Genomic DNA, 27,687 nt, shown 5'->3' with positions numbered 1-27,687 from the left:
TTTTCAACTACACCCGAAGCGATCTCTGCCATCCAGTGCGAAAACTAAAGTGCGAAATTGACTGGATAGGAAGGAGGCCGAGGGAACTTCGGAACCAAGGTTATCTGCCTGTCATGACATCTCGTCGTCGTTTCGCTTTTGCGTGGCATAAAGTTCTATGAGGATACATGTATTGTATGCATACAATTATGCTGTTCGAATTACGGTACACTGTAATTTTACAGTTGTATCCCAGCCCGACATCCAGAAACACGTGCTTCGGACGCGTTTTGCTAGTTTGTCGAGATAACAGTTGGGATCAGCTGCGGTACCGCATAACTCACGCCTCGTGTTCTCGTCAGCGATCGCTTAATTAAAATCCGGTGTTGCCGCAGTTTTACTCTTCACTGTAGATCTTGGTCTTCTCCGCTGTTGTCTGGAGTGCTCCCATCTTTTGGTCGTGTTTGCAGTTGTAGCTTTATGGACCTTCCCGTTAGGTCTGCCAGACAACATTTGTCAGTTTGCCAAACACCGCTGCTTTGGCGGAGTCGGCACCAATGAGAGTAGCCACCGTAGCATGCAAAACATGGTGACGCGTGTTTTAACACATGTACTAATACGAACAATGGAGTGCAATAGAGATGAAGTCTATTCGTCATCTCCCCGGCTCGCTGGCGTCATCTAGCGTTGCTACATGTATCGCAGTTCTATCACCGCGGTTACAAGGCCATGAGCGCCCGTAGTTTTTTTTAGTAATTGCACATCGAAGTACACCAGGAATTCAAAATCCGAGAATTGAGATTCGGTGAGGCAATTGCAGCCTGCGCAAAATGGATTTTGTCCAAAAATCCATTTGCAGCCTCACCGACTCTCAATTCTCAGTCAAACCACGCAAACATACCCACTGTCGCCATATATTGATTGCCGCTAAATGCTGCGGAAACCAGCGCCGAGTAAAGAAGGATTAGCGCGGGTCATCCATTAAGCATGTCGCGGTGGCAGTATCGCTGACAAAAATTGCGGCTGCATTCTTGGTCACCAGTGAGTTTCTCTTGGCGACTACAGACTCCAACCTGGTCAAACTCTCGAAAGTGGCATCTCCCAGCCAGTGGCTTCTGAGGAGCCACAACAAGTTGATCGAAGACGACTCGGAGGAAAAATCGCTGGATAATGAAAGCTACGATGAAGGCGATGATCCAGTCAGGGATGACAAAATCTGGATATGCAGGGAATTAGCGACGACATCAAGAGAACCTTGACACAATGACGTACTTGAGTGCTCTGATGAAATTGCAACGCACTGATGCGTACGCAAAGTACAGAGCGTATGCGAGCTATATGGCTCAGCACAAACCAAAAAGGGGAGAGGCAATCATTAGATATAGTTGCATCGCGCTTCGGGTTGAGATAGTACACTAGATTCTTAGCGCCCCAAAAGGGATACTAGATCGCGTGCTGTCCTCAGTGTTCTTATTTTGCATTGCGATCAATGATTGCTTCGAGATGTTGTTTGTTGTTCTATGGCTCCGAATAGTTCAAGGTATCACTGCCGTATTTGAGCAGGTATAGTGCCCAACGTGTCTGGCTTACGAGAAGTTAAAGCGGATCGAGGGAGCAGAAAAACCATACTCTAGGAGATCACGTGTTACGTAATCTGGAGCTAAATCATGTCATGAGTGAGACCCGAAGGATACGTTATGTGGAAACTACTCACCAAAATTGCATTTTAGCTATTCAAACATTGTCGCCCAAGTACAAGGCAATTCTTACTGACGGGGTATTAAGAATGCCAGCACCACCGAAACTTGTGGAACCCCCATGTCGGTGTATGTTCGGCAGCCCTTCGACTTGAGTGATCGCGACTTTGGCGACCAGGCCCTCCTATTGATGACCCACTGCTTCATCGCTTCATCTGGAGTACTATCTTGCGGAGGGTAAGCTTTTTCACTACCCGTATACCACCCTGACCGGAACTTTTACCCGGACAAATTTTGGGCATGTTTTGGCGATGTTTATATTGACCGGAGGAGTACCCGGATGTTATACATATATCAAGTACAACACGGACATCATCTTCATTATCGCAAAACTGTTTTTGTAAAGCTATTCTTTCCCATGACACAATCTCATGGCGTGGCCTGGCCGCAGTACCAACACGGCACAACTCACACACCAATTTCCTTCATCCTCCCCAAGAACACGATTCTCCCCACCTTCGTTGTCGGGCAGGGCGACCTCAAGCCACCCTTTGTTGCTAAGGATGACTCGGCAGAGCACTCACATGCAGACCAAGGAGAAGCGCACCGTGCACCGCAAGGCGGTGGACGACGCGCATGTGATTGCTTTCCAAATTGAGTTTCTGGCGCTTCCAGATCGCGCGAGCAACCTCAACGTTACCCGTGACAGCGCAATGACATCTCATATCGTCCAAACGCCATTCCTTGAGCACTACAAATTCTAGAATCCGCAACGACCAAGCGTTGCAAAAGCTTTAGATACTGACGGTCATAGTCCACATCAAGAACATTGTCTATCGCAGCAGTACTTCCACGTCTACTATGTGTAAAGCTACGCTCAAGATAAGCCTAAGTGCTGAATAGCGTATACAGGCTGAGCACAGTTGCCGTCGAGGTCTGGTTGTTAATGGCCATTTCACCAACGAGGCCGACACGATGAAATGAACTACCGATCGGCTAGCTACAGAGCTCCTCGCTGTTCCGGAGAATGAAATCTAGGAGAAAGTGTGAGTTTATTTATATGGCAGAAGCGATAAGCTGGTAGATGGATTAACATAGGCGTAGTCAGGCGTGTCCGTTGTGTGCCGCGCCAATATTATGGCGCTCGATGATCCAGCCCGCAACCAATTCACGCCAGTGTACGTCGTGCTGTAGGCATCTCAGACTGAGGGAATGCGTGACGATGTACTCCACACTGGCAAAAAGCTGAATCCTGCTTGCAATTTTGAGTTTAAGCTCATGCGTCTGTACAAATTTGGTACCCGAAACCAAAGCGGTGGAATGTTTTTGTTAAGTTGGACAAAAGCCTACTCAAACAAAAACATCCTGGATCGAGCGATGTTTCATCAGTGAGTGGAACGTGTTTGACCGAACAAACAATCTAGTAGTAGTCTAACAGAGAGATGACCGCTGCATGCAAGAAGCCTCACCCCAAACTACGACAATTTGTTTCAGCAATTGCGAAGATATCCTCGGCGCATGCACAGCGTCAAGCTAGTATCACACGCGGTGTAAGGCTTGACACGTAGAAGGCCGCGAGTGAAGATGTACCGCGATGTGGAAACGTGTAGGTAGTTGGACGTAAATTGCAAAGTGATATTAGTTGGTTAAGGCCTTGTGGCCGGCCGTCTGGGCCAGTGCCCAAGGCGGTGCTAAAATGAATGAATCTGATTGGTCAATCCACTTCAAGTTGAAGTGGGTTGACGTGCGCTATACAAGAGTAAATGTACACGACAGAGATCATGCACCCTAGTGCATGTTCCTTACTTACCCACTTGTCTTTGCGTAGTGGATGTTGTAGTTTAGATGTGCGGGCCTTGACGTGCTCGTCACGTCTCGGTCCTTACATCCTCCCGGGTTTGACTTCACGTTGACGGCGCTTGAAGTCGTCGACGAGAACTTTCCAGTGAGAGACGTGCTTGATGTCTTTCTCGAGTTTCCACGAAGATTCGTGATCTGGGAGACCATGCCACTTGACAAGCCACTCAATCTTGCGATTGAACTGACGCTTGCGTAGAAGTTTCTCGACAATGTGGAGGTCTTCTCCAGTGTCTTCATTCGTGATGATGCGAGATGCTTTCGGAAGAACACGAGTCTCAAACTTGTCCGGGTTGGAGACGTAATGGCTGAGAACGTCTACGTTGAAAGTAGGGTTCAGTGACTTCATACTGCGTGGCAAAATCAGACGAGCAGCGTTGTCGTTGATCATGCGCTTGATAACGAACGGACCAACTTTACGAGCGGCTAACTTTGCACGTTTGATGTCAATGTCTTTCGCAGCATGCTTGAGTGGAATACGGCGTGTATCCAGCATAACCAAATCTCCTTCCTTGAATTGCACATTGCTACGGTGTTGATCGTAGTACTTCTTTTGCGATGCTTGAGCCTTGAGTAAGTGCTCCTTGGCTTTGCCAATAATCTTGTCACGTTCGTCCTTGAAGCGATTTGCATACTCAGACAGTCCTTGTTGTACTTGAACTGTGGTAGACAGCGTAGGAAAAGTTCCGAAGGGATTGCGTTCCTGACGCCCTGTGTCTACTTCAAATGGCGAAAGTCCTGTAGAGGCACTGACTAGCGTGGCATGAGCATACTCAATCGTTCCCAACTTGGCAGCCCAGTCATCACCATGATACGAGACCATGCAACGATGTGCGTCTTCTAGTACCAGGTTTTGACGTTCGGTTTGGCCGTCAGCTTGAGCGCGATATGACGTTGTCATATTCAATTGTACACCCATGACCTGCGCGAGTGATTTCCAAAAACGCGATGTGAATTTGGGATCACGATCACTGATGATCACTGCAGGCACTCCATGATGCCGAACAACATTGTCGAAGAAATAATGAGCGATTTCTTCGGCATCATCAGTAGTGTGAACGGGACAGTAGATCGGACGCTTGGACAACTTGTCCACGATGGTCATGATAGCATCATAGCCATCTGATTCTGGCAATCCAGTAACGAAATCCATGGAGACGACTTCCCAACATTCCTTTGGAATCGGAATTGGAATCAACTTGCCATTCTCGGGACACAAAGTCTCATCATTTTGGACTCCTTATCGTCCGTGAATTGCACATAAAGCAATTGATCCTTGAGTACGTATGGATCATGCGGAGTACGATACTTGTCACGAAATCCAGGATCAGTGCGGTAGGCTTTGATGAACTCTTCTTTGAGATTCGAAGTCCATCCTAGCGAACTTGCGTGTTGCATTTGCACGACCGATGTGGCAATCTCTGCATCTTGAACAGGAGTGTAGAGGTGACCATCGGAAAGATCATGTAAGGCGATGTGACCAGCAGGAACATCCGTCATCTCCTCCCCCGAAAATTCAACAGGCGAAAGAGCTGCAGATATCATGGTCGTATTCACCTTCTGGGAGTCCCCATCATGTTGCTGTGCACGGTAGCGTGATCCAAAACTGTCACACTGCGGTGTGCACGTATGAAAGCTGATTGTATTGATAGCGGGACGCGCAACACTCTGTGAGGCTGGAACAGTCGCAATTTGACTATCTGGAGTCGATAGCGAAGCATTGACAGTGCGTAGATCGCTAATTTCGCGAAAACTCGATGTCGGTTTATCACTTTCAGACTCACAATGCTGAAAACTGATTGAGCAGACAATTGGCGGATCCAATTGTGGTGATATCAACGCATTCGGAGTTGAATCCATCGGAGGACGGGACAGTGCATCAGCTACGACATTCATTGATCCTTTCAGGTGATGCAGGGTGAAGTCGAACTGAGCAAAGAAGGTCAAGAAGCGTGCAAGCTTCGAGGAAACCTTCGGGTGGTGTAACAACCACTGACATGCACTGTTGTCCGTGTAGATGTCGAAATGACGACCATAGAGGTAATGACGCCATTTTTCCAGCGACAGCTTAATTGCATAGAGTTCCTTCTCATGGGTAGGCCAATTTTGTTCATGCACACCCAACTTCTTGGAGAGGAAAGCTAACGGATGATCATGTCCGTTGTGCTTTTGCGAAAGTACTCCACCAACACAATATCCTGAAGCATCGGTTGTCACGATGAACGGAAGAGAGAAATCCGGTAAAGTCAGGACTGGGGCGGATTGCAATGCTGATTTCAGCTTGCTGAAGGCGATATCATGCTCTTCATTCCAATTCCAAGTATGGTCCTTCTTGACTAGAGGTCCAAACGGTAAGGCGATTGTCGCGTAGTTGTAAATGAAGCGACGGTAGTAGCCTGCGAGACCCAAAAGCTTTGCAATTGCTTTTGGTTCATTGGAATTGGCCAATTGGCGATCACTTCAGTTTTCTTGGAATCCACCGCAATGCCTTGACTTGACACGGTGTGACCCAGAAACTGAACTTGATTCTGCCCAAAATGACATTTCGAACGATGACAGTACAGCTTCTCTCTGCGTAACACTTCGAAGAGCGTGCAGAGATGCTGCAGATGCTCCTTCATGTTCTTGGAAAATACACAAATGTCATCCAGATACACCACGATAAACGGATATTTGCCTAGTAGGACACGCATAAGACGTGACCAGACACCTGGCATTCCAGCAAGACCCATTGGCGCAACACACCATTGGTAGGTCTCAGAATGAGTGCGGAACGCTGTGTACTGACGACTTTTCAAGGCAACCCTCATCTGATGGTAACCTTGTGCGAGATCCAAGACTGAGAAGATGATACATCCATACATCTTGTCAAATGTTTCGTCAATTCTCGGGAGTGGAATTCTCGCGATGATCGTTTGCGAGTTGAGCCAACGATAATCAATCACCCAACGAATCGGTAACGTGGCGTTTCCCGACCGTAACCACTCAGCTCGAGAAAGTTGTTTCCCTGATTTCGGGTCTTTCTTCGGGATACCAAAGATGTTGGAGACCCAAGGCGAATCGGATAGTTCGATCCAACCTTTCTTCAACTTTTCTTCGACAAACAGATCAAGGGCATCTTGTTCTGTCTTCGAGAGCCGAAAAGGTGCGCGTGTGCTTGGCATAGCATCTGACTTCATGTCGAGCTCGAATTCCACGCGTCGATGAGGAGGTAACCCATCGGGTAAAACGTCTGGAAACACGTCAGCAAACTCATCAAGGAGAGGCACAATTTCTTGTGGTTCTTCCGTGACGGGTTAAGCTGGAGTAACTTTGACGCGGTAAATCTCATCATAGTCATGGTGCTTGGCTTTAGCTTTGAACTCAGCACCAGATACTTCTACCTTGCGCAACACTGGTTTCATTCCTTGCGGTTTGAACTGCAGGTGATGAGTACGCCAATCAATAATTGGTTGGTACTTGGTAAACCAAGGTTTTCCGAGAATGACATCGTGTTCAGGGCTCATAGACCATTCCAGGACCTCTAAGTCTCTGAATCGATAGCCATCCATCTCAATAGTGATCTTGCCCTTGTGAACGGCACGTTTCTTCGTTGTGCTTCCGTCAAACAAGGTGACTTGAGAGATCATCGTGTCAGGAATAGTATCCACCAATCCAGGACGAATGACATTGCATGTGGCTCCCGTGTCTAGCATAATGGTGACACGTTTGCCTTCACACAGACCTGGCTTCCGAATCAACTCATTCGGAGCTGGTAGTGACTGGATGGTAGCAGCGTTGAGATCATTTATCTCAACAACTTCAACAGACTCTGGCTTTTCTGCTGCCAAAGTGTGAACAGCGAACTGACCACGCTTAGTGTCAGACTGATAGCTGTTATTCGTTCCGTGCTTCTGTCGATTTTGAAGCTTGAAGCACTGTTCAATCGTGTGACCAGGCTTCTTACAATACCGACACTTCTTTGAGTTGCCACTGTTACGGTTGTTGTTCTGAACAGGGCGACGATAATTGTCACGGCGTGGGTTATGCACATGACCAGTGTCGATTTCCATAGGCTCAGGTTCATTCTCAGCAGGACGCTGTGGAGCCGTGTTGGAACGAGCGAATGACGTGGAGTTGGAACGGCCAAAAGATCTTGGAGGTGTCCAACGACTCTTCTGAAACGGACCAGCACGAAAGTGCGATCTGTCATACTCGAGTGCAACTGAGAGAGCCTCAGATACCGTCGTGCAACGACGATACTGAACTTCTTCTTTCGTAGGACTAACAAGACCTCGAATGAAGTACGTGATCTTGTCAAGCTCACTCATGTCCTTGACTTGCATGATAGCAACGCGGAACCGAGAGATGTAGTCCTCCAAGCTAGAACAACGTTTTGCTTGAGACTGTACAATCGATCTCGAAGGCGCTCCTGAAGATCCGGAGGAACGAATTCCTTCGTGAGCTTCTGGATCAAATTTTGGACATCACTGACGGAATCCCTGCAAAGCATGTACCATGCAGCAGCATTTCCTCTGAAATTGGCAGTCATCATGGCAATGATGCGCTTACTCTGATTCTCATCTTGCCAATCAATGTTCTTCGCCTCAAAGTAATGAATAACTTGGTCGAAGTACAATTCAACTGAGTCACCCATGTTTCCATAGAAGCGAGGTAGGCTTATACCTTCAACTTTGACCTCTTTGCGTTGCGAAGTCAAAACGTCGATTAGTGCTTGTTGTTTCTGCACCATTTCGACCACAGACTGTGTCAGACGGTCAGCAGACCATCCACCAGGATTTAACGAAGTCATGATAGTGTAACTTGAGCTAAAAGCTGATTAAAGTTACGCTACGAATGTACAGCTGCTAGCTACTAGAACTAGAGCTACAACGACACTGTCAACAGCTACTCGAAACGGGCGCGCTTGATGCTGATAACGCGATCAACGAAAGCACGAACTTCGGTGTCGATGCGGTTGGCACAGGTGTTCAAGATGTCGACGGTTTCGGAGAGAAACAGTCCAAACCCAGGCTCGATAACACGGTCGAGGTGAGTTTCGAAAAACGGAAAGAAAACTTCACGGAGATGCTCCGTCAAGCAAGTAACTTCGTACTGCAAATGGGTAGCAGCACGAACTGTGAAAGCGCGTTGAACGGCTTGTTCAATGGTGAGAATGCGACGATTTTGCTGATCTTCGTCCCACTCACGAGCAGTACGCTTAGGCATATACTGGAAAAATACCCGAAGTTTACGCCAAAGCTTACCCGAAAATTACGCGAAAATTCAGGAAACGACTGAAAATTACGCGGATTCTCAAATTCGGAATTATACGGATGCTGGGGTTTAGGTAACTACTGATTGGCTGAGCCAAAGTGCAATTACACTAAAACAATGCGAAAAAAGTTTAAAACAACACTTAAACAACGCTGTTTAGCGCTAATTCAAGCGTTGGCGCTTTGCCTTGTAATTGGATTTCTTCTGATCGAAACCCTGAACAAGTAGCTCTTCCTGTTGAACCTCTTCAAGTGCTCTTTTACGCGAGCTCTCCTTAAGTTCACGGTCGAATACAGTAGTGAGTGTGTTATGAATACGCACTACTTGTAAACTTAGGATACGGCAAGCTTCTCGATAAAGTATACGCTCGGACTTAGAGTGAAAACTCTCCTCCTGGTCCTGTAAGTGGTGAGTTAAGCTTGCAAGGCGATTAACTGAGTTTAATCCCTTAATACGAAGTCGATCTACTGCTTGTAGATTAGGATCTGGGTTTGAGTTGAGGTTTTTACTTTTTTGGTTTTTCACCTTGGTCATACAAGGCCAAAGGTTTCCGCAATATACTAGGCTTACGTGCGGGAAGGTGACTAGTGAAGCGAAAAACGTTAAACTAGTACAAATCCTTCGGATAATTAACCGTTAGCAATAAGCGTGAGGCTAGTTAGCGTAATCGACTAGCGAAAAGCGTTAATGTCGATTATGCAAGACTTTACGGCTAGCGAAAAGCGTTAATGCCGCTAAGTCAGGGAACACGTAGAGTAGCAGTAAGTGCGAAAGCAGTAACCCTAACCCGGATACTGTAGCAGTAGTCAGCCGAAGTAGCTAGTAGAGTCGGTCGATTGAAGATCTTCTGACCACTTGCCCGGCGAAAATGACCGTAAGTGCTACCAGATGTAAGGCTTGACACGTAGAAGGCCGCGAGTGAAGATGTACCGCGATGTGGAAACGTGTAGGTAGTTGGACGTAAATTGCAAAGTGATATTAGTTGGTTAAGGCCTTGTGGCCGGCCGTCTGGGCCAGTGCCCAAGGCGGTGCTAAAATGAATGAATCTGATTGGTCAATCCACTTCAAGTTGAAGTGGGTTGACGTGCGCTATACAAGAGTAAATGTACACGACAGAGATCATGCACCCTAGTGCATGTTCCTTACTTACCCACTTGTCTTTGCGTAGTGGATGTTGTAGTTTAGATGTGCGGGCCTTGACGTGTTCGTCACGTCTCGGTCCTTACACGCGGTCTCCGCAAAAGAAGCAGTGTCCTCCCCGTATTAATCTACCGACTGCCCCCGACTTGCCATTGTTTGAAGTCCCTCCTGATTCGGAAGACGCGGACAATACTGGTGAAGAAGCAGTACATTCTGGCAACTCTATTGAATCTGATCGCGGTGGCGAAGGCCGCCTCTCTTCGGAAGATGGAGATTCCCCAGATAACGCGCAGACTGCAGAAGACGTGCACAAGGAAATTGAAGATATCGCGAATATGGATGGCTTTTCCCTTCATTGGGAGGGTGATGCCGATTTCGACGACGATAGCGACGTGGAAGAGTGGTCATTCTAGTCGCGGTGATGCACACGTAAACACGTAGCGCGGCATGTATACCTTAATACAAAAAAACTTGCATTAAACTCGCTAATACAACTTAATACAAAAAACTTGCATTAAACTCGCTGATACAACTTGCTCATGACAAGGTTTCTCCGTTACCCGGATGTTTGGACTTTTACCTGGAAAAAACGTCCGGGTAAAAGTTCCGGTCAGGGTGGTATACGGGTAGTGAAAATCTCTGTCTTGCGGAGCTGTCGGCGTGCACCAAAGCGCGTAGTCTTCGAAAAAATGTATTGTGAGTGCTCTGGATCAGTTCGCTATGCTCCCGAATTTCGGGAAGATTGAATCCGCTGGCATTTCAATTCATCTAGGGTATGCTTAGGTTGGGATAGCAAAGATCGCGTTTTTTTATTTTGAATATGAATAGAAAACCGATCAATTTTCCCCGGCCAATTTATTTTGCCAAGAAAATAAAATGTGGGTCCAAGAAATAGTCTCCACATCGAAGTGCCACAAAAGGTGTCGCCAATTTAACGTTATATGACTAAACCCCTACCAAAATTGTTTTAATATAATTGACGCTGTGCCATTTTCATTCCCGCGGACGTTACACTTTGCGTCATGGGTCCGGAGAGAACGCATAGCTGCACCCCAGTGTCCTTCTCGCGTGCTCAAGCTCCGTTGTGTGGTGACCCTTTCGCCACATCATCGGCGTACGTGGTTGAGTAGTTCTTGATGTTCGCAAGCGTTGGGGTCACGGCGCGCCATCACCATTACAGTAGGTGGCTGGCTTATCGATGTGTGGTAGTTTATAGTTTTCCAGCGTCATCTAAAGAATTACTTCGAAGTATTTAAAGCGCTCAGCGTACGATACTTGCTTTCACGCGCATCGCTTGCCCACTGATCAGGTGCTCATATTTAGGGCAGCGCCTTTGACGTAAGGAAATTCTGCCCATTTGTCCCGTAGTCTTTGTCGCGGGAATCAAAATGCGAAGCGTTTGTGTACGCTGTCAAAATAAAAGGTTAAGCGAGATGGCAGCTTACAAACGCTAGTACTGGAATTCAATAACCGGATTACTACGTAAGCGATATTTTCTTTTGGAGTGTATCAGCACCCCAGCGGAATATACCATACCAGAAGACGACGTGCTGCAGACATTTGAAGACTGGCCTCGACCTGCGATGACAGCGAAGCTGCACTCTCAGTTATTCTTGACGCGGAAAATGCGCCTCAGCCATCCGATGAATTTTTGGTATTCCTTCTTCACGAGCTCTGATGGATAAATATGTCCTCTTGCACTCATTTGTGTTCGTTTAGCTCCTCGTACGCCACCTCTTCCACCCCCACCGCCTCCGTTCGCTCGCTCCTCCAGCGTTGGGTCACCTTGAAGCAGCGTGCGTACTGGGCGTGCATCCTCGGTAGCAAGCGTCTTGTGCCGCAACCCTTTTGACTCAGTCGCGGAGATCTCGCTGGTGGCACTTGCTATCCCGTCGGTGAGAACAACCAGTGTGACCAGAATGGCCAGCACAAAGTGGAGCAAACCCATGCTTGTTCGAGCAGGATGCCTTGGTCTGACTTGAGGGGAGCAAATTGCTGGATGCCGTCCCGTAGCCGACTGCGGTCAATCCAGGAGATGTCACGCATGGACAGCCGCTTTCATGGGGCTTTGCGTTGGTGGCTCAGTATACATGTACGTTATTTATTAATACATTATTACTATAGTAAGCTTATTCATGAACATGAAATCGTCGGGTTTTGATTACGGGAAATATACAGCCGTTTTGATTACGGAAAATGTACACCCATGTTGTCGATCATTTGCGAAGTTCACCAAATACATGTGTGCGTGAGAGATTTAGCTCCGACGTTTCGGAACTCTTGTCTTTACTGACAGTGCCGTTTCTCGCACCGCCCAATCAAGTGTGGCCTGACATCCGGAAGAACACGAAGCAGAATCTGGGGAATTTGACAAGAAGCCCTAACGCGGACATGCTTGGCGCTATTTCTCGGTGGTAAAATCGCTGTGGAGTGCAAGAACTACCAAAGACGTCCACTCTCACGCAAAGGCATCAAGGATATCCTGGTCCGAGTGAAAGATGGACCTGTCCTCCACCTAATTGTGATGACGGCACTGCAGGGGAATTACGGTTCTTGAAGGTTATGGATGGATTGATGCGATGCCTGACAATTTGCGTCATGTCCGCTTTTATTGAATTGGAGTTTTTTTTAGTGGGGAAGCCGGTCCAAACAACTGGCGCACATGTCTTGAACCGATAGACGGTATGACGAATACATGTCGGGGTCCAACCAAAGTGCATGCGCGTATGTGGACAAAGTGGTGATTTTCTTGGAAATGGAGCGAGTGAGCAAATGAAATTAAAATTAGCAAGTAGTCTGTGGTATTTCGGACCAACTAACCAAATCTCTGTCTAGCTCCAATATACTTCGAAGTATATGAATATACCAGAAAAACAATTCGCCGATTATCGATATCGAGCCGCTGACGGGGCTTATCGGTGCGATTTTGCAAAGTATCCATTACACGTTGGCATACAACAGTCACTGACTATACCTTTGGCCGGCCAAAGTTGGCCTGCATTATGAATATTGAAGGTACCTGCTTGATAGGCTATCAAACAGTTCAAGGTGGTACCAACTTTGGATACATGACAATTATAGTCGACTCGATTACTCGATTACGGGGCTGACTTTGCCGCTGCTGTACACTTGTCCCTGAGCACTACAGGAGCCTCTGGTGCCTAGAGATATTTCTCAGAACCTTGTTTTCACTTTGAATAACCTGCTTCATCGCAAACAATACGGATATCGCGATACTCTTGCCTCCTTCTCGTACAGTACGTTGTGCGAATCCTCGGATTTGGCCGAGTACAAATTGTCTTCGATAAATCAAATACATGTTGAACAGCCCATGTTTGCAAAACGGGTTAGGGAAAGGAGCATACTGAAAACAAGTAAAGATCCCAAACATCGTTGAAACATGACCAAACATGTTTGTTCTGTGGGACGGGACAAATCCTATGGGTCAACGTGAACTACTGTTACCAAAACGTAGATCTCTCGGTCGTTGCAGCGCGCGTAATACCGACCCAGTGTCGATCATGGAATCATAGGACAAACCAGGACCATGGGGTTGATTCTACGGGCTGTTCGTTCCTCTCAAATGCCATTGGGTTCGATATAGCTTGAACGCTCCTGCAAGATTTGAGTGTTGTACAGTATCCTCCCCCCACCGCCCAACTGACAGCATGGGTGTACATTTTCCGTAATCAAAACGGCTGTATATTTCCCGTAATCAAAACCCGACGATTTCATGTTCATGAATAAGCTTACTATAGTAATAATGTATTAATAAATAACGTACATGTATACTGAGCCACCAACGCAAAGCCCCATGAAAGCGGCTGTCCATGCGTGACATCTCCTGGATTGACCGCAGTCGGCTACGGGACGGCATCCAGCAATTTGCTCCCCTCAAGTCAGACCAAGGCATCCTGCTCGAACAAGCATGGGTTTGCTCCACTTTGTGCTGGCCATTCTGGTCACACTGGTTGTTCTCACCGACGGGATAGCAAGTGCCACCAGCGAGATCTCCGCGACTGAGTCAAAAGGGTTGCGGCACAAGACGCTTGCTACCGAGGATGCACGCCCAGTACGCACGCTGCTTCAAGGTGACCCAACGCTGGAGGAGCGAGCGAACGGAGGCGGTGGGGGTGGAAGAGGTGGCGTACGAGGAGCTAAACGAACACAAATGAGTGCAAGAGGACATATTTATCCATCAGAGCTCGTGAAGAAGGAATACCAAAAATTCATCGGATGGCTGAGGCGCATTTTCCGCGTCAAGAATAACTGAGAGTGCAGCTTCGCTGTCATCGCAGGTCGAGGCCAGTCTTCAAATGTCTGCAGCACGTCGTCTTCTGGTATGGTATATTCCGCTGGGGTGCTGATACACTCCAAAAGAAAATATCGCTTACGTAGTAATCCGGTTATTGAATTCCAGTACTAGCGTTTGTAAGCTGCCATCTCGCTTAACCTTTTATTTTGACAGCGTACACAAACGCTTCGCATTTTGATTCCCGCGACAAAGACTACGGGACAAATGGGCAGAATTTCCTTACGTCGAAGGCGCTGCCCTAAACAAGAACACCTGCTGTACCTTAACGGGTGTCTGTGGCGGTCAGAATGAGCAAGAGAGATCTTGTGAAGCGGCTTTATGATCGGTATGCTCGAGACGTGGAAGGTGGGAGCTTACTTGTGGAAATCGCACAAATTTGGAAAATGGGGACGGTCAAATACCTGATCAACATAGGGTACAACAACCCTGAGCTGATCAGTCTCACTTTTATAGTTGCTGCGCCAAGCAAGACGCCCGAGAGCTCGCAGAAGTAGTTTAATACTGGGTGTGTATCGTCGGATGCCTTCGAGAAAACTTTCGAGGCTGCATCACGTCAAAATGCCAAAACGATTATTTGACTCTACGTCACGAAAAGGCCTTCTCCGGAGGCTGTCACTCGAGTGTTTGAGAGTACTCAGGGTGCCACCGTATTGAAGCTGCCTTACGAAAAAGAACGCATTTCTGCCAACTCTGTTATCATTGCCTTCAAGAAACAAGCGGAGAATGGACAGGCAACCATTACTACTATAGTGTGCAAAGGCGTATCGTCCCCTTTGATGTGATCAGCGCGGTTTTCGACAGAGCTATTGATTGTTATGACGCTGCAAGTATGCGTTGCGTGCGCATGGATCCCTGGCTATTTACAACAGCCCTTGATGAAGCATTGTGGCAGCAACCCCTGGGGGGAGCAGAATCAGTCCTACATGGACGAGCCTATTTCCAGTAGCGACAAGATCCCAGGAAATGACAGTTTGGTGTAGCTAGTTAACCCTTTCAACCCCGGGATCTATTCTGTATCATACAGAATATAGTTATACTTCAGTTCAGTATGCCACTTATTCTGTGCAAATATTCTGCAGAAACACATGCCGCTGATCGGCTACAAAAACTAGTTTCACTGCTATTGGATTGGCTAATTTTAGCACATATGTTGTCATCCTCGGATTTCCATTGGCTGACAGCAAATCACTAGGCACAATAAAACCTTCCTAATTTGATGCAGCGAACACACTACAGATTTCTCTTCGGAGACACCAGTTCGCCCCCATCAATTTCGCCCCCCCCCCCCCCCCCCCTCGCCATGGCCTCAACAGAAGTCCTCAGAGCAGAGAACAGGAACCTCCGTCACCAACTCGGCTCGGCCAAGGCTGAGCGCACTCGGTTGGACGGTATTGTGGTAGTACGGAGAATTAAATTACACCGCGATCTCAACCCATCGATCAAGGGCAAGGGATGTAATATCTGGGAAGAGTGTCAAAGTCACATGAGAGATGCCATGGAAGCCGGAAGCCAATACCTGGAATATTCGGTCAGGATAGACGATATCGATCTCGACAGGGATGACGATGATCTTGAAGATAGACACCGAATCTCAGTCCCACTGATGACGCAAACACCATAGAGAGAATCAGCGAGATCCAAGGAGCCAGTAATAGCGCTCCAATATTAGTGGTGTAGGAAAACAAGCAGGGTCAATACTAGGACATGGTAACACATTAACCAGAGTTGATTTTTCCTTCTTCATCACAAGTGGTCTTCGCCTTCGCGCTACCGGGCACGAGATATAGTTTGGCCCACCCGACGTTCCGCCAAGTCAGCGACGCCACCAAGATCGAATTAACCCGGACGCCAGGATTGCTTGGTCCAGCGTCCGTCAACCCTCGTTTCAACCCACCGCTAGAGGAAGCGGCAAACAAGGAAAGGCAAGACAAGGTCACACACCGACCACAAGGCAACCCCAGGCCAAGATCAACATCGGCCTATGAGTCTCGATCCAGGTAACCCAAGATCAACGACTCGAACCTATACCGGCGCAGCGCGTAGAAATATCCCCGGTGCTGCCACAAGTTCCCGCTGTCCGCCTGACAGTCCAAGTCTCGACCACAAACGCGTCTTCCGAGATCACCCGAAGAGCGATCCAGCCCACCGACGGGTACACAAGGTGAAGTTCAGCAACTTCACGGAAGATTGGAGTACCCCTCCGTTAGTCGGCAGCTCGGGCGCCTTGTGCAAGAGGAACCCCGCGATCCGCAAATTTCGCGGAGCCACTTCGCCACAGTATTATCACACGAAAAGACGAGCAAATTGCTATGCTCATCGCGACTCATCATCGAGAAAAAATGGTGCTGATCAACAGCCTCGAGCAGTGCATGGACGAAATTCTGAGGCTCCATCAGCAGCTGGTGAGGCAAGTGCACACTAACGAAAATCGTGTCACCACGTCTCCCGAAGGAGGTAAGGTGCACGGTTTTGCGATGACGATCCGACCGCTGCGCCAGCCAGGAGCTTACGAGCTCCGATTCATTGCTGGTCAAGAGGGCTACGTTTCCCGTGAAGTGCAAGGGTAATTTTACGGAGACCGGCAACCCTATCGACCTACGGCAGAATTTTCAGCGAGAGACTAATGCACGCCTCCGCGCCAGAATTGACGCCTATCTGGAAGCTAACCCTGTACGTATCAATTTGTTGAATTTTTGTTCATGATAATATCTAACCTTTTGCGACGTTAGAGCAGGAAGCGCCAACGCCCGACATCATTTTCCGCTGCTGCTGATCAAGGTGGGTCGAAAATGAAGCGTTCCCGCTCCAGGAAGTTGCTACCATCGTAACAGAACTCATGGAGGAAACAAATGCAAGTCTGCGTTTAGCAGCAATGTACAATGAACTAATTTCGGGCCTTCAGACTTTCATTCGTACCCAACGTTTCCGCCTGACGATGTAAATAAGTTGAATGCGTGCTTACTAAATCTTGCACTATAATAAAAAAATGGTTTTTGCCGAACTTACAGACTCCCTGATGTAGCACTTGATATGTGGGTAGCCGGCACAGCCGCTGTAGTGATGCTAGCCCCCGCCTGCTGAAGGCTCGACGCGAGGGACCGGCACAGTGCCTCGAGGCCACGCACTAGTGTAGTCTTGCCCGACGCGAGGTTTCGAAGAGCCGCAGCTTCATCTCCGCAGCACGACCCGGGCCCGAATCGAAGACCGTTTCCAGATCACCAACGATCTCGTTCTGCACAGCAGACTTGCCAGCCTACAGCTCCTTGGTGATTGCCGTCTCAGGGATATCAGGGATGTCATTGAACGACTTGCCGAACTTCGCTGCAATCATCCCCGGCAGAGAGTGCTTCGCTTTCACGGGCTTGTCGTTAACCATAGGTATCGACACCAGCGCTGGGTGGATCGACATTTCCACCGCGCTTGGCGCAGCAGCCATCATCAAGCGAGCCAGCGAAACACTCGTGAACGAAACGTAGCGGTTCATCCAGCCACTTGCGCTCGTCCTCATCGCTCTTGAAGTGGGCTTGAGGGTCCAGGAGCAGCGAGTGCACCAGGACGCGCTCCATGCGACCACCATCTCGCCGTTCCGGTACTCGTTGATGCTAGACCTCGTGAAGTCACCGGGCATCTATCTTGCCACCACCTTGCTGATTAGGCCGTTCGCCACCATGCCCAGCGGGTTGTAGCCCGAGACCTTCGACGCCAGCTCCATCAGCGGCACCTCACCAGCGCCCTCGGGGACGCTGCCACCGAACTCCGTCTCGTGGTCGCCCACAATCTCGTTCTGCACCGCAGACTTGCCAGAGCAAAGCGTCTTCACGTCCGTGTCTTCACGCTTGATATCGCCCATATCCTTCTCCAGACGCGCAGCAAGAAGCACATGAAGAACGTGCAGGGCGCTTCCTCCGCAGCAGGGACCGACGTCGCATCAACCGGAGCAGGAGCAGGAGCAGCCTGCACCACCGGGGCAACCACATCCGGAGAAGCACCTGGAGCTGCGCCTATCCTCGGAGCAGACGCAACAGCAGCATTCGCAGCGGCGGTCGCGGTCTCAGCGGCAGCCTCATCAGCCAGGCCGCGCGCGAACTCCGAGACAGAGATGTTCGACGTCTCCTCCTCGAAGTGGACAACCTCGCGGTCACGCTGGTACCACAGGATCTCCCGCTACACGGATGGGATGTCGCCCACCTGTAGCGTGCGCAGCGCCATGTCCCTCAACGTCGGAGCAGGACCAACCTCCACGAAGCAGCGAACGCTACCCTCCGAGAACAGGAGCGCCTGCGTCGTGATCCACTGCACGGCAGACGCAAACTGGTACGCGAACAGCTCCACCACCAGCTGGTGCGCGACCTGGGCCTTCGTCGTCAACTGTCACTGCATCGGGTCCAGCACCTCCGCCCGGCACAGGCCCTTCATCGCCTCGTACACCTCCTCGAAGTACGAGCGCTCCATCGAGAACGGGGTGGCCACCAAGTTAGGGGTGTATCGGTTCACCAGAAGCGGAAGCTGCCGCTCCAGCACCTGCGGGTCGGATTTCGTGCGCAGCAGCGTGCTGAACGATGGCACACCGCCCAGATGCTCGCGCGAGTGGAACAGCACGTCAATACCCACAAGCGGGATCGTCGCCAGGCCTCTCACCAACGCAAACGGACGCTCGCCGCTCGCACTTCTCCTTGCGAGCGCGAGCCAGCGACTCCGCAATGATCTTATCCACCTCTTCGGGAGCGCTCAACTTCACCATCGTGAACACAGACAGCACCAGCGACAGCATCTCCAGGTTCACGTTCTCGCCAGCAACCACGTACTGGCGCTGCTGGATGTTGAAGTTCATCACCTGCAGGAGCTTGCCTGAGGCAGACCATCTCTGGTAACAGTGGGGCCACGTCAGCAGACACGGGGACCTAGCATTTCAGGTTCATATACTATTCGCGAATCTCAAGTGAGGCCTAAAATACCGCATAATCAAAACAAAAAATTCTTATTGACGTTCATGGGTTTTATCCATGCACTCAGCTTGTCTCAGTTGACGGATTCATCAGCACAATCGGATTGCTGTCTTTTTCGCTTTCCATTTCGAAACCGGATTTTGTTTTGGCAAACTCGGGCGCCAACTCAGTACCATTTCTTCCAGCTATCATGCCAAATCTGTGCGCAGGTCAGGGAATTTCCTTCTTCAGTGCGCCGGACCGTGGTGCAGAGTGGAACCCTTCCTTTGAACTTTACTGTGCAAGCAGGGCACACAAATGTTGTTTCTGCGCTCTTACCACTGGTCAGCAACGAGCAAACTTTACATGAGTATTGACGCCGTTTATCCTGAGACGAATACCGCTCTTCCACTTGCTTCATTATGTGGGTAGTGGGAGGGTCAGTACTTCGAACGAGATTTTCACACAATAGGTTGGTCACGAAGTCTGATGCTCGAAGGATCAACAAGTCTTTATGTAGGCAACGCATGTACTTCGAATGCGTTGTCACGTTTTCTCCATCCTGCTGCTAGACCGTTTTGTGGACAATAAAACCGTTTATCACGGCCATATCAACCAAACCGAGAAACAATTGCTTGTAATATTTGTGTAGAGCAACTGTTTGTTTAATAGAATACCGTTGAAGTCGAATCTGATCATGTATATCGACACCACTCATGCCATTCAAATACTCAGTAACCACGATCGGACAAGACACCGTCGATCTACTGACATCCTTTTCAGTTCTTAGAACCGATGTTGCAACAGTGCTGCAACCTGTAGCCAGCATACTGACAGGCCTTGAATCCATCCAAGACAGAGCAACAAGCTCTGGGTGATCAACAGACTGAGCAATTCGATACGTCCCGCTTGGAATATTCTTCGGTCGTCTTTTCTGAGTATACTGGATAGACTTGCACCAACCTAGTCTATTCGTTCGCACGGTACCTATATGATACAACCCCATGGATAGGAGCTTGAGAGACAATGCGACGGACGAGTAATAGTTATCCGTAACTATTAGACGCGTAGTAGACTGACCACGTAGCACTTTCGAAATGTTGCGCACCACAGCTGAAGGTCCAACTTTTTTTGGCCACTTTCTCTTTGCCATGGTACACTTCCACTCTTTACAGCATAATGCAACACAACCAGCGTCAGATTACAGTACAACTTAGAAGGAAGCTCTGGGGTTTACTCACCTCGCGCAGTAGGCTGTTTTGGCGCAGCACGTCAGGAAAAACTTTGTCCCCCACTTACTGGGTTTGTCCTTGTTGTAAACTCGGAGTGGGTTAAAGCGGATTTTGTTAGGCACCATCCCTTCATCGAACGAAATAGCTCTGCCCAGGTGTCACGTGATCTGTAGAACGGAGTCTTGCGGAGGACTTGAGATAGAGTAGGAAAATTGAAGACTGATAGATTGAATGAAGCAAATGAAAGGAGCTCTGGGCTACGGCTGTTACCTGGCTCCAGAGGGAGCTTGCGTGTGCCTGTCAGTCCGTTGGGAAACGGACGCTGCTAGTGTTGGTTTCAGGTTGCTGGATGCAGGTTGTTGCAAGTTGGTAGGCAGACTGGCGATGCATCATCGTCACACCAGGTGGTAACCACGTCTGAACGTCGGCCCAACGACTTGCAAAATTGGACGATTTTTTCTGACTTATCGTGTGATTCCACATTGCTGGTATTGTCAGCAAAATGAAGAAACCGGACGAGTTCTTCGTAACGGGATCGTTTCATGTATCGACTTCACATTCCACGTGAAAGGGCGTCGTCCTCACAGTAAGCCCAATGTTTAGCAATTCAATCCCACATTGAGCACAGAGCTCTTGCCACAAGCAGGCCTATTAAATGAACAATTTCATGGGGTTTGAAAGGTTTGTGACACCGAAGCCGTGCTTCAATGCTCACTAACATTGGAACGCTAATGGCGGGGGGCTTTTCGTTGCGCGAGCAGCATACGGTTGTATTGATCCAATGCCATTGAAGGAACACATTGTGATCGATACTTGTTCGATTCCTCAGCGATTTTTTCCCACAGTGACTTCGGGAGAAAATAAAATTAAAGACCGACTGGGGAGTCTGCAAGGGCTGCTGCAGAACGCGTTGGCCCCCACGGACCATCGTAAAAATCATCTGCACTCCTAAGTGCCAAGCCACCTAAAATGAATACGATTTGTTAGTTCTATGTGAGAGAGCAAGACTCTGAATGTATCAAACTTGCGTACCGCAGCTCTTTCGTCGTAGAAGTTCCAGCCAGATGCCGCAATATCACACAGAGTTTCATCAGCGATATCGAACGTCTCGCTGTCTTCATCTTCGTCTTCACTGCCGCTTGAATCTACATCCTCCACAACAGACAACATGTCTGGTGTGTTTTCATCATCATCAGACAATTCCTCTGATCCATATCCCGTCCCAACTGCAACGCTGCTTATATTGATATCGTCTGTAGGTGCCACAGGAGACAATTCATCCGACCGTAATGCTTCAAGAAAGTTGTCGTTGTCGTAAAGCGATAAGCTGTCGCTGAACAACACTTGGTCAGAACCATTTGATGGTGGTCCAATGGTACTTATTTCCGACTTCTCTTCCCGCGTTGTCGCAGCAATTTCATGATCTGGTAAGTACGCCAGCAACGCGTCATCGCCCTCAAAACTATCCACGCCACACACCAGTCGGCTCAAGCGACAACTCTTTCCAGGAGCCAGGTATATAGGAGTAGCCCGTTGTTCTCTTGGCGCCCTCTTCTTCCAACCACCACAAGAGAGCCGTTGCCATACTGCTTTAACCGTAATAGGACCACTGCTACCCTCTGTTCTCCCCGTCTTCGCTGCTGCTGCCGCCTGCCTCACGCGAGATACTGGCGCGCCACGCACAGCCCCCACCGCACTTGCACGCGTTCTGCGCGTCGAGGCGACGTCTCCGGTGCAGCTGCCGCCGCCTTCACCTTGCCTACCAGGTGCTCGCCACGTCCGCCGCCTCGCTTGGGCCCCCTGCCGCCAAGTCGTGCTGCGGCGCCTGCACCGCCGCCGCGTCGTCCACCATGGCGTCCTCCGTCACCGCTGCGGCAGCCCCCACCGCACTTGCACGAGTTGTACTAGTTGGTGCCGTACGTTCAGTCGACATTACGCGGAAAAACCTTTAACCCCTCCAAACCGGGAGCCCGAAAGAACATTTAAACTGCATATGCAGCGTAATTAGACTTGGTGTTTGTATACAAAAATGGTTAGGGGGCCGCCGGAGCTATCCTGCCGGTAACAATAGCGTGCTAATCGTGCATATCGACAGCTTAAGAATCACCTAGTCGTTCCTCCAACCTGAATAATGCAGCTTACAGCGGAAAGTGACAGGGCATTCCCCCTAAACCGCCGAACAGAAACTGCTGGCGGTGCTGTTCCCATTTTCTAAAATTCTGAAATCAAACTTCCCATACTGAAGCCCAAGATAAAGTTGGGATGTCACCCCCAAACATAACGCAAGCTCCTGACTCGTCTGTATGGGTTCTATGTACAATACAAAAGTCAAGCGAAGAAGATTGCCAAACTCACACAATCATGTTGATCTTACGTGAAAAGATGCCGCGCAAGATGCAGTTTGGGATGTGAATATGTGCGACCCGGCCGAGAGTCAGGAGGACGTGTACAAAGACACAATTTCCATGCTTAGGTTCAACGTGCTCTGCACACACGACAACTACGCTATGGTAGACGGAGGCACACTCATCAACCACTTCCTGCATATATTCAACTTTAAAGTCAGCCTAATATGCAGCTTACCAACGCTACGGGCTTGTGCGGCGCCTCTTTGTACTTACAGGAGTTTCTGGCGTTGAAGGTGTTCCCGGGGCAGTCGCGTCTGCTTGCGGCGAAACTCGGATCGGCTTCGCGTCCTCCACCGGAATCAGCTTCCCTTTGGCCCACCCCTTGTGCCAGATATCCCAGCACGTCATAGCCACCCCGCACACGTTCCTTCGAGCCCGCATATATAGAAATATCGGTCCCAGTTCATTGCAGTCGCCGCAGAAGTACGTCGTCGTAGCGGCGCGCTGCGTGCTGGTGCGCAGGGCGGAGCAGACCTTGCATGCACGCTGCCGTCGCTTCGCCTGCGTGCCTTCATTGCGCCACTCGTCCACCTGGCGCGCGGTGTGGACCGAAGGTGGGCCTACACCAACAGGGATGGGTTCGTAGTCGGGAGTGGCTGGCGGTAGCTGCGTCCCGAAGGTGTTGCCCTCGTACATGTCGGTAGATTGAAGCTGGCAAAGCTGTAGGTGGAACTTGATCATGTACTTGACATGGGTCAGTGGGCGCGACTCCTTGTTCTTGTGGTAGGCTTTATGGACGATGTATCCGTTGACCATCGCCACGTCGATCAAGCTCAGCACCAGCGCCTTGTAGTACTTCTTGAAGCGGAGCGCACGTTGCAGTGAGTAGCGCTGCAAGCCCGGCTGATCGTGAACATCCACGCCTCCCATGAAGTCGTGATAATCTTTGACTACGCGGGGGTACGGCACCTCCACCTGCTCGGCGCCATCTTGCCGCCCGCCTCTGTCAATAGCGGTGCTGCCACCCGTGCACAGGAAATGTACTGGTCGCGAGTCCCACCAACTGATAGCCGTCATGTTCGGAACGAGCTTCGACCGAGCAATCTTGAATGAGCCTCGCGGAATACTGGCTGGCCGCGTCTTCTTCTTCTCAACAACTTGTTTACAGTAGTCTAGCCGGTTCGTCATTATAGTGCCCACACAGTAGAACCCCATCAGCAATAGCTGAATTCCTAAGGCGACAGACGTGTCGAAGAGGTCAACAACAACTAGCCGCATCCATTTCTTCCATGCCTCAGGTCCAAACACCTCTAGCAGGTTCCGCACGACTGCAGCAGGCCCGGACTTCATATCCGGTTTGTGCGCGTCACTGGCGTGTTGCTTTTTGCCGCAGTAAACTTCAAAACTGTCCATATGCAGCATAGTGGAGCACAATATTGGAATTAATAAGCTGCATAATACAGCAAAGTCTAATTGAAAAACCAAAAAAAAATCTTACCGGATGCAGTACGCGGTGACTGCACTGCACAACATAAACAGCTTCGTGCCCCATTTGTGCGGCTTGTCCTTCATGTAGACTCGCATCTTGTTGAAGGATGGACGACTAGGTAGAACAGCTTCGTCAAAGGCCAAATGCGATGGCGCAACGTATCCTCGTGCGAATGTCCTTTGCAGAACCTCCTCCACCTTCCTAATCTTCCACGCTCGGTCTGTTTGAGCCCTGGCATCGCTGTTCGAGTTGAAATGGAGATTGCGCGAAATCTCCATGAAGCGGTCGCGGGAAAGCACTGAACCAAAGCTGCCGCGAGAGATGGCCCCGACGTCAGTCGTCTTCCAGTGGTTGACCAACTTCTCTCGATTCGGCGAAATGGTTCGCGCAACCAGTAAACCAATGAATCAACAGAGCTCGTGGGGCATGATCGGCTTCATCGTTTCCATGGCATGCTGGATGTCGCGGCGTGTCTTGCGAGTTAGATCAGCATTGCGCCGTAGTTTCTTCCGGTACCGCTGGTAGGATTCATCAATCCGGTGCGGCAGCATCTCGCGATGATACTCGTTGGAGCACGCAGCAATGTGCTGCCACAGAACCACAGGCAAAAAGTAGAAGAAGAGTGCCACCGGAGAGTCACCATGCTGCAGCGCCTCAGCCGTCGGACCAGAGTAGCTTTGCCGCAACCCTGGATAGCTGCCAACGTCATCGACTGGCTCGTACGGAGCCATCATGTGCTGGTGGATGTCAGGTTCCACCACGTCCTCCCAGCCCGTTACTGTCATGCTAAGCAATACCGGGTTCTTCAAATTCCCGGCAAGCACTTGGTCCTCGCCGCCAAAGCGTCCCAATAAATTTTCTGCAAAAAGAACTACAGCAGCAATCTCGGCCTCGGTCTCTTCGGGGCCATCGCTCATGAAGTATCTGTACAAGATTGACCTGGGTAACACCACGCTCTACCGTGGGCTCGAAACGCGCTATTTGGAAATGGCGATTTGATAATTAACCCCTTAAACGCGACAGCCTGGACCGTACATGTTACCAGAAAATCCTTAACGTGTACGGTCCACGTTAAGGATTTTTGACTTGAAATTAGTAAGCCCATATACAAATTTTAAGTCAATGTGGGGTAGGTGGCGTACCCTTTCCCTCCCGACGAGTACTACGGTTTGGCATAGATAGTACGAACTTCAAGTATAAGAAACAACAGGTACAGTGATGGTGCATGCTCATCTTTATTTCTTCTCAGAGGTGAGTTCAGCCGCCACTCATTTGTTCCCTCAGTTTCAGAATCGCCGGCTGCAGCACAGATGGCATTTCAGGCACGATGGCGCCAGCTCACCAAAGCTGGCTGGAGAAGCAGCAAGCCCACCGGCTTATCGGACAGCTTCACGTACGTCATGCCTGGGAAGAAGAAGAAGGGGGGCGTGCTCAGGCAGGACTACTTCGTGGGCGAGGAGGAGCTAATGAATTATCTCGACCGTATTGACTGGGGTAAGTTTGCGCGGCCCTGCATGTTACAGCGCTTCCTAACGTCCTCCCTGTCGTACGTGTGCTAGAACTAGCTGCAAAGGCCCAAGATGTTGCTTCACCCACGGGACCTCCACGGCTCGAGTGATACTTCAGCAACCACGGCGACCAACACGAAAAGCCCACCCCCGAAAAAGTCCAGGAGAAGCACCGGGAAATGAAAGCGGATCAAAAGAAGCAAGCAACAGCGGCGGGCAAGCGTCGAAGCAAGCAGCTCTGAAGCCAGCGAAGGTCCGACAACCGCATTGTATGATACACGTTTGGATTATCGCTTAACCTGTACTACGCTCGTATCTTGTACTGATTAGGCGGAGCCTGATGGAGATGCAGCACCGATGACACCTCTGGCTGCTCGTGGCGAAGCTTTCTCTGGTGTATCACCGCGCGACATATCCTGTAACAATGACGGGGACGAGTCCAGCTCGGGCGATGATTCTTCCCGGACGAGCTTACACGGTATGACGCTGAAACAGACGGCAATGTAAAGTACTCAACACTCGACTCGGTCGGTGAAAACGATGAAGGCACTGGCTGGGGTGATGATGCGCTTACTGAAGACGGCGAGCCGTGTGTGAATCTTGACGAGGACGACCCTGCACAACCAGAACTGCGGTACGACCCAGCTATCATGTTTGACCCGGAGCTGCTTATAGCTGCCGGAGGTGCTGATCAGCTCGCTGGTGGTAATGTGCCCAAGGAGCTGCTCGAGACGATTACCAAACGTGGCCGGAAGCCGCTCATCCAGCAAACCCCGTACGACTATCTCATGGAGCCGTACGAGCCCCGCCCAGCCAACTCAATGCAGACAGACTACCCTAGGCTGTATGATGGAGAATATGGACCTACTTCTCGATCGTTGATAGCTGCATCTACACCGTCTGGTGCGTTCTTTTTCTTTGCTCAGTCAACGCTTTGGGAGGACATAGCAACTACGAGCAACGGCTACTTTAGGGAGAAGATGGAGGAAAGGATTGAAGGCAAATGCACCCCGACTTCAAGCCGAAGACACAAGACCAGATAAGAGAAGAGCTCCAAAAGACTGAAGACATCACTGCCCGAGACCTGTGTGTGACAAACTATCCGGCCAACAATCAGATGTTGCTTGTGCACGAGTGCTGAAGGATTACCAAACACTAATGGGCGGCGTGGACGTGCACGATCAACTTGTCGGCAGCGGCAACTACTGATATCCTGTATGTACATCTTATCAAATATGCTAATCGTGTATGTACATGCCAAACAAGTATTCATTGCAGCTTGCCATCAAATGCAAGAAGTATTACAAGTCTCTTTTCTTGGGGCTCATAAATCTCGCTATAATCAACGCCTACATTGTGTACGACGCGCGGCGAGCGGCGGATGGATTGAAGAAGATGAGCCACGTCAAGTTCCTGAAGAAGCTGCACTTGGAACTCTGTCAGCTGACGGAGGACGACTGGGAGGGGGTGTTGAGTGCTGAGGACGCCCAAGCAACGCCGGCGAAGGCCCCAGCGCAGCCACGAAATGGAGGACATGTTCCTGTTCCAAATGACGAGTGGCGCCCAGGCAACAACCAAGCAGGCCGAAAGCGGCGGACGCGAGCTTGCAAGGTGTGCTCGTTGCTGAAGGACACCGATGACGCAAAAGGCGGCGACTCGTCGCTCTATTGCAGCGACTGCAAGTTGAAGACCTCCTCGAAGAAGCCGATGGCTTGGCGCGTGTTCCTCTGCGATAAAGTTCGCCACAAGCACAACGGAGCAGCCATGTCGTGCTTCGAGATATGGCATAAAGCGTGGCGGAACGGAACCCTTCTGTCGAAGAGAGCGAGGAAGCGCAACATTCGAGCTCGGACGCCGGCGGTGCTGTCTGTTGAGGGCGCTGCAGAAGAAGAGGATGCGGCTTCCGACGAAGGGTCGACAACGGGCGGCCCCCACCAGTAA

The 27,687-nt window shown here is 49.9% G+C and overlaps 7 protein-coding genes across 8 annotated transcripts; 2 read left to right on the top strand and 5 right to left on the bottom strand.

Annotated features, from left to right (window-relative positions):
- Window positions 1-3,558: 3,558 nt before the first annotated feature.
- IUM83_02429 (Retrotransposon nucleocapsid protein) lies at window positions 3,559-4,356 on the bottom strand (the record flags this gene model as incomplete). The annotated part of the gene is made up of 1 exon (XM_067926346.1): window positions 3,559-4,356. The coding sequence occupies one exon, from the start codon at window positions 4,354-4,356 to the stop codon at window positions 3,559-3,561; it is 798 nt and encodes a 265-aa protein (XP_067796589.1).
- Window positions 4,357-7,595: 3,239 nt separating this feature from the next.
- On the bottom strand, window positions 7,596-17,752 carry IUM83_02428 (the record flags this gene model as incomplete). Of its 2 annotated transcripts, none has more annotated exons than XM_067926344.1 (3): window positions 7,596-7,600; window positions 7,702-7,718; window positions 17,502-17,752. In XM_067926344.1, the coding sequence occupies 3 exons, from the start codon at window positions 17,750-17,752 to the stop codon at window positions 7,596-7,598; spliced, it is 273 nt and encodes a 90-aa protein (XP_067796759.1). The 2 variants fall into 2 exon arrangements, with proteins under 2 accessions (XP_067796759.1, XP_067796760.1); XM_067926345.1 differs by lacking the exon at window positions 17,502-17,752 and adding an exon at window positions 8,030-8,169 and having other exon boundaries at window positions 7,702-7,895.
- Window positions 17,753-17,872: 120 nt separating this feature from the next.
- Window positions 17,873-22,253, bottom strand: IUM83_02427 (holo-[acyl-carrier-protein] synthase; the record flags this gene model as incomplete). Its single annotated transcript, XM_067926343.1, has 10 exons — window positions 17,873-18,100; window positions 18,178-18,357; window positions 18,433-18,555; window positions 18,637-18,796; window positions 18,897-19,092; window positions 20,250-20,336; window positions 20,411-20,423; window positions 21,327-21,365; window positions 21,434-21,863; window positions 22,165-22,253. The coding sequence occupies 10 exons, from the start codon at window positions 22,251-22,253 to the stop codon at window positions 17,873-17,875; spliced, it is 1,545 nt and encodes a 514-aa protein (XP_067796586.1).
- Window positions 22,254-22,989: 736 nt separating this feature from the next.
- On the bottom strand, window positions 22,990-24,099 carry IUM83_02426 (uncharacterized protein; the record flags this gene model as incomplete). The annotated part of the gene is made up of 1 exon (XM_067926342.1): window positions 22,990-24,099. One exon carries the CDS (start codon window positions 24,097-24,099, stop codon window positions 22,990-22,992), a length of 1,110 nt encoding a protein of 369 aa, XP_067796758.1.
- A 546-nt stretch (window positions 24,100-24,645) lies between these two features.
- Window positions 24,646-25,155, bottom strand: IUM83_02425 (uncharacterized protein; the record flags this gene model as incomplete). The annotated part of the gene is made up of 1 exon (XM_067926341.1): window positions 24,646-25,155. The coding sequence occupies one exon, from the start codon at window positions 25,153-25,155 to the stop codon at window positions 24,646-24,648; it is 510 nt and encodes a 169-aa protein (XP_067796587.1).
- Window positions 25,156-25,548: 393 nt separating this feature from the next.
- Window positions 25,549-26,789, top strand: IUM83_02424 (uncharacterized protein; the record flags this gene model as incomplete). The annotated part of the gene is made up of 2 exons (XM_067926340.1): window positions 25,549-25,732; window positions 26,242-26,789. 2 exons carry the CDS (start codon window positions 25,549-25,551, stop codon window positions 26,787-26,789), a joined length of 732 nt encoding a protein of 243 aa, XP_067796374.1.
- A 352-nt stretch (window positions 26,790-27,141) lies between these two features.
- IUM83_02423 (Pol protein) lies at window positions 27,142-27,687 on the top strand (the record flags this gene model as incomplete). The annotated part of the gene is made up of 1 exon (XM_067926339.1): window positions 27,142-27,687. The coding sequence occupies one exon, from the start codon at window positions 27,142-27,144 to the stop codon at window positions 27,685-27,687; it is 546 nt and encodes a 181-aa protein (XP_067796390.1).

This window comes from Phytophthora cinnamomi (genome assembly GCF_018691715.1).
Source record: "Phytophthora cinnamomi strain GKB4 chromosome Unknown Contig16, whole genome shotgun sequence".
NCBI classification, from domain to species: domain Eukaryota; phylum Oomycota; class Peronosporomycetes; order Peronosporales; family Peronosporaceae; genus Phytophthora; species Phytophthora cinnamomi.
Note: the sequence above shows the minus strand (reverse complement) of the source record. Positions and strands in the feature narration are given on the sequence as shown.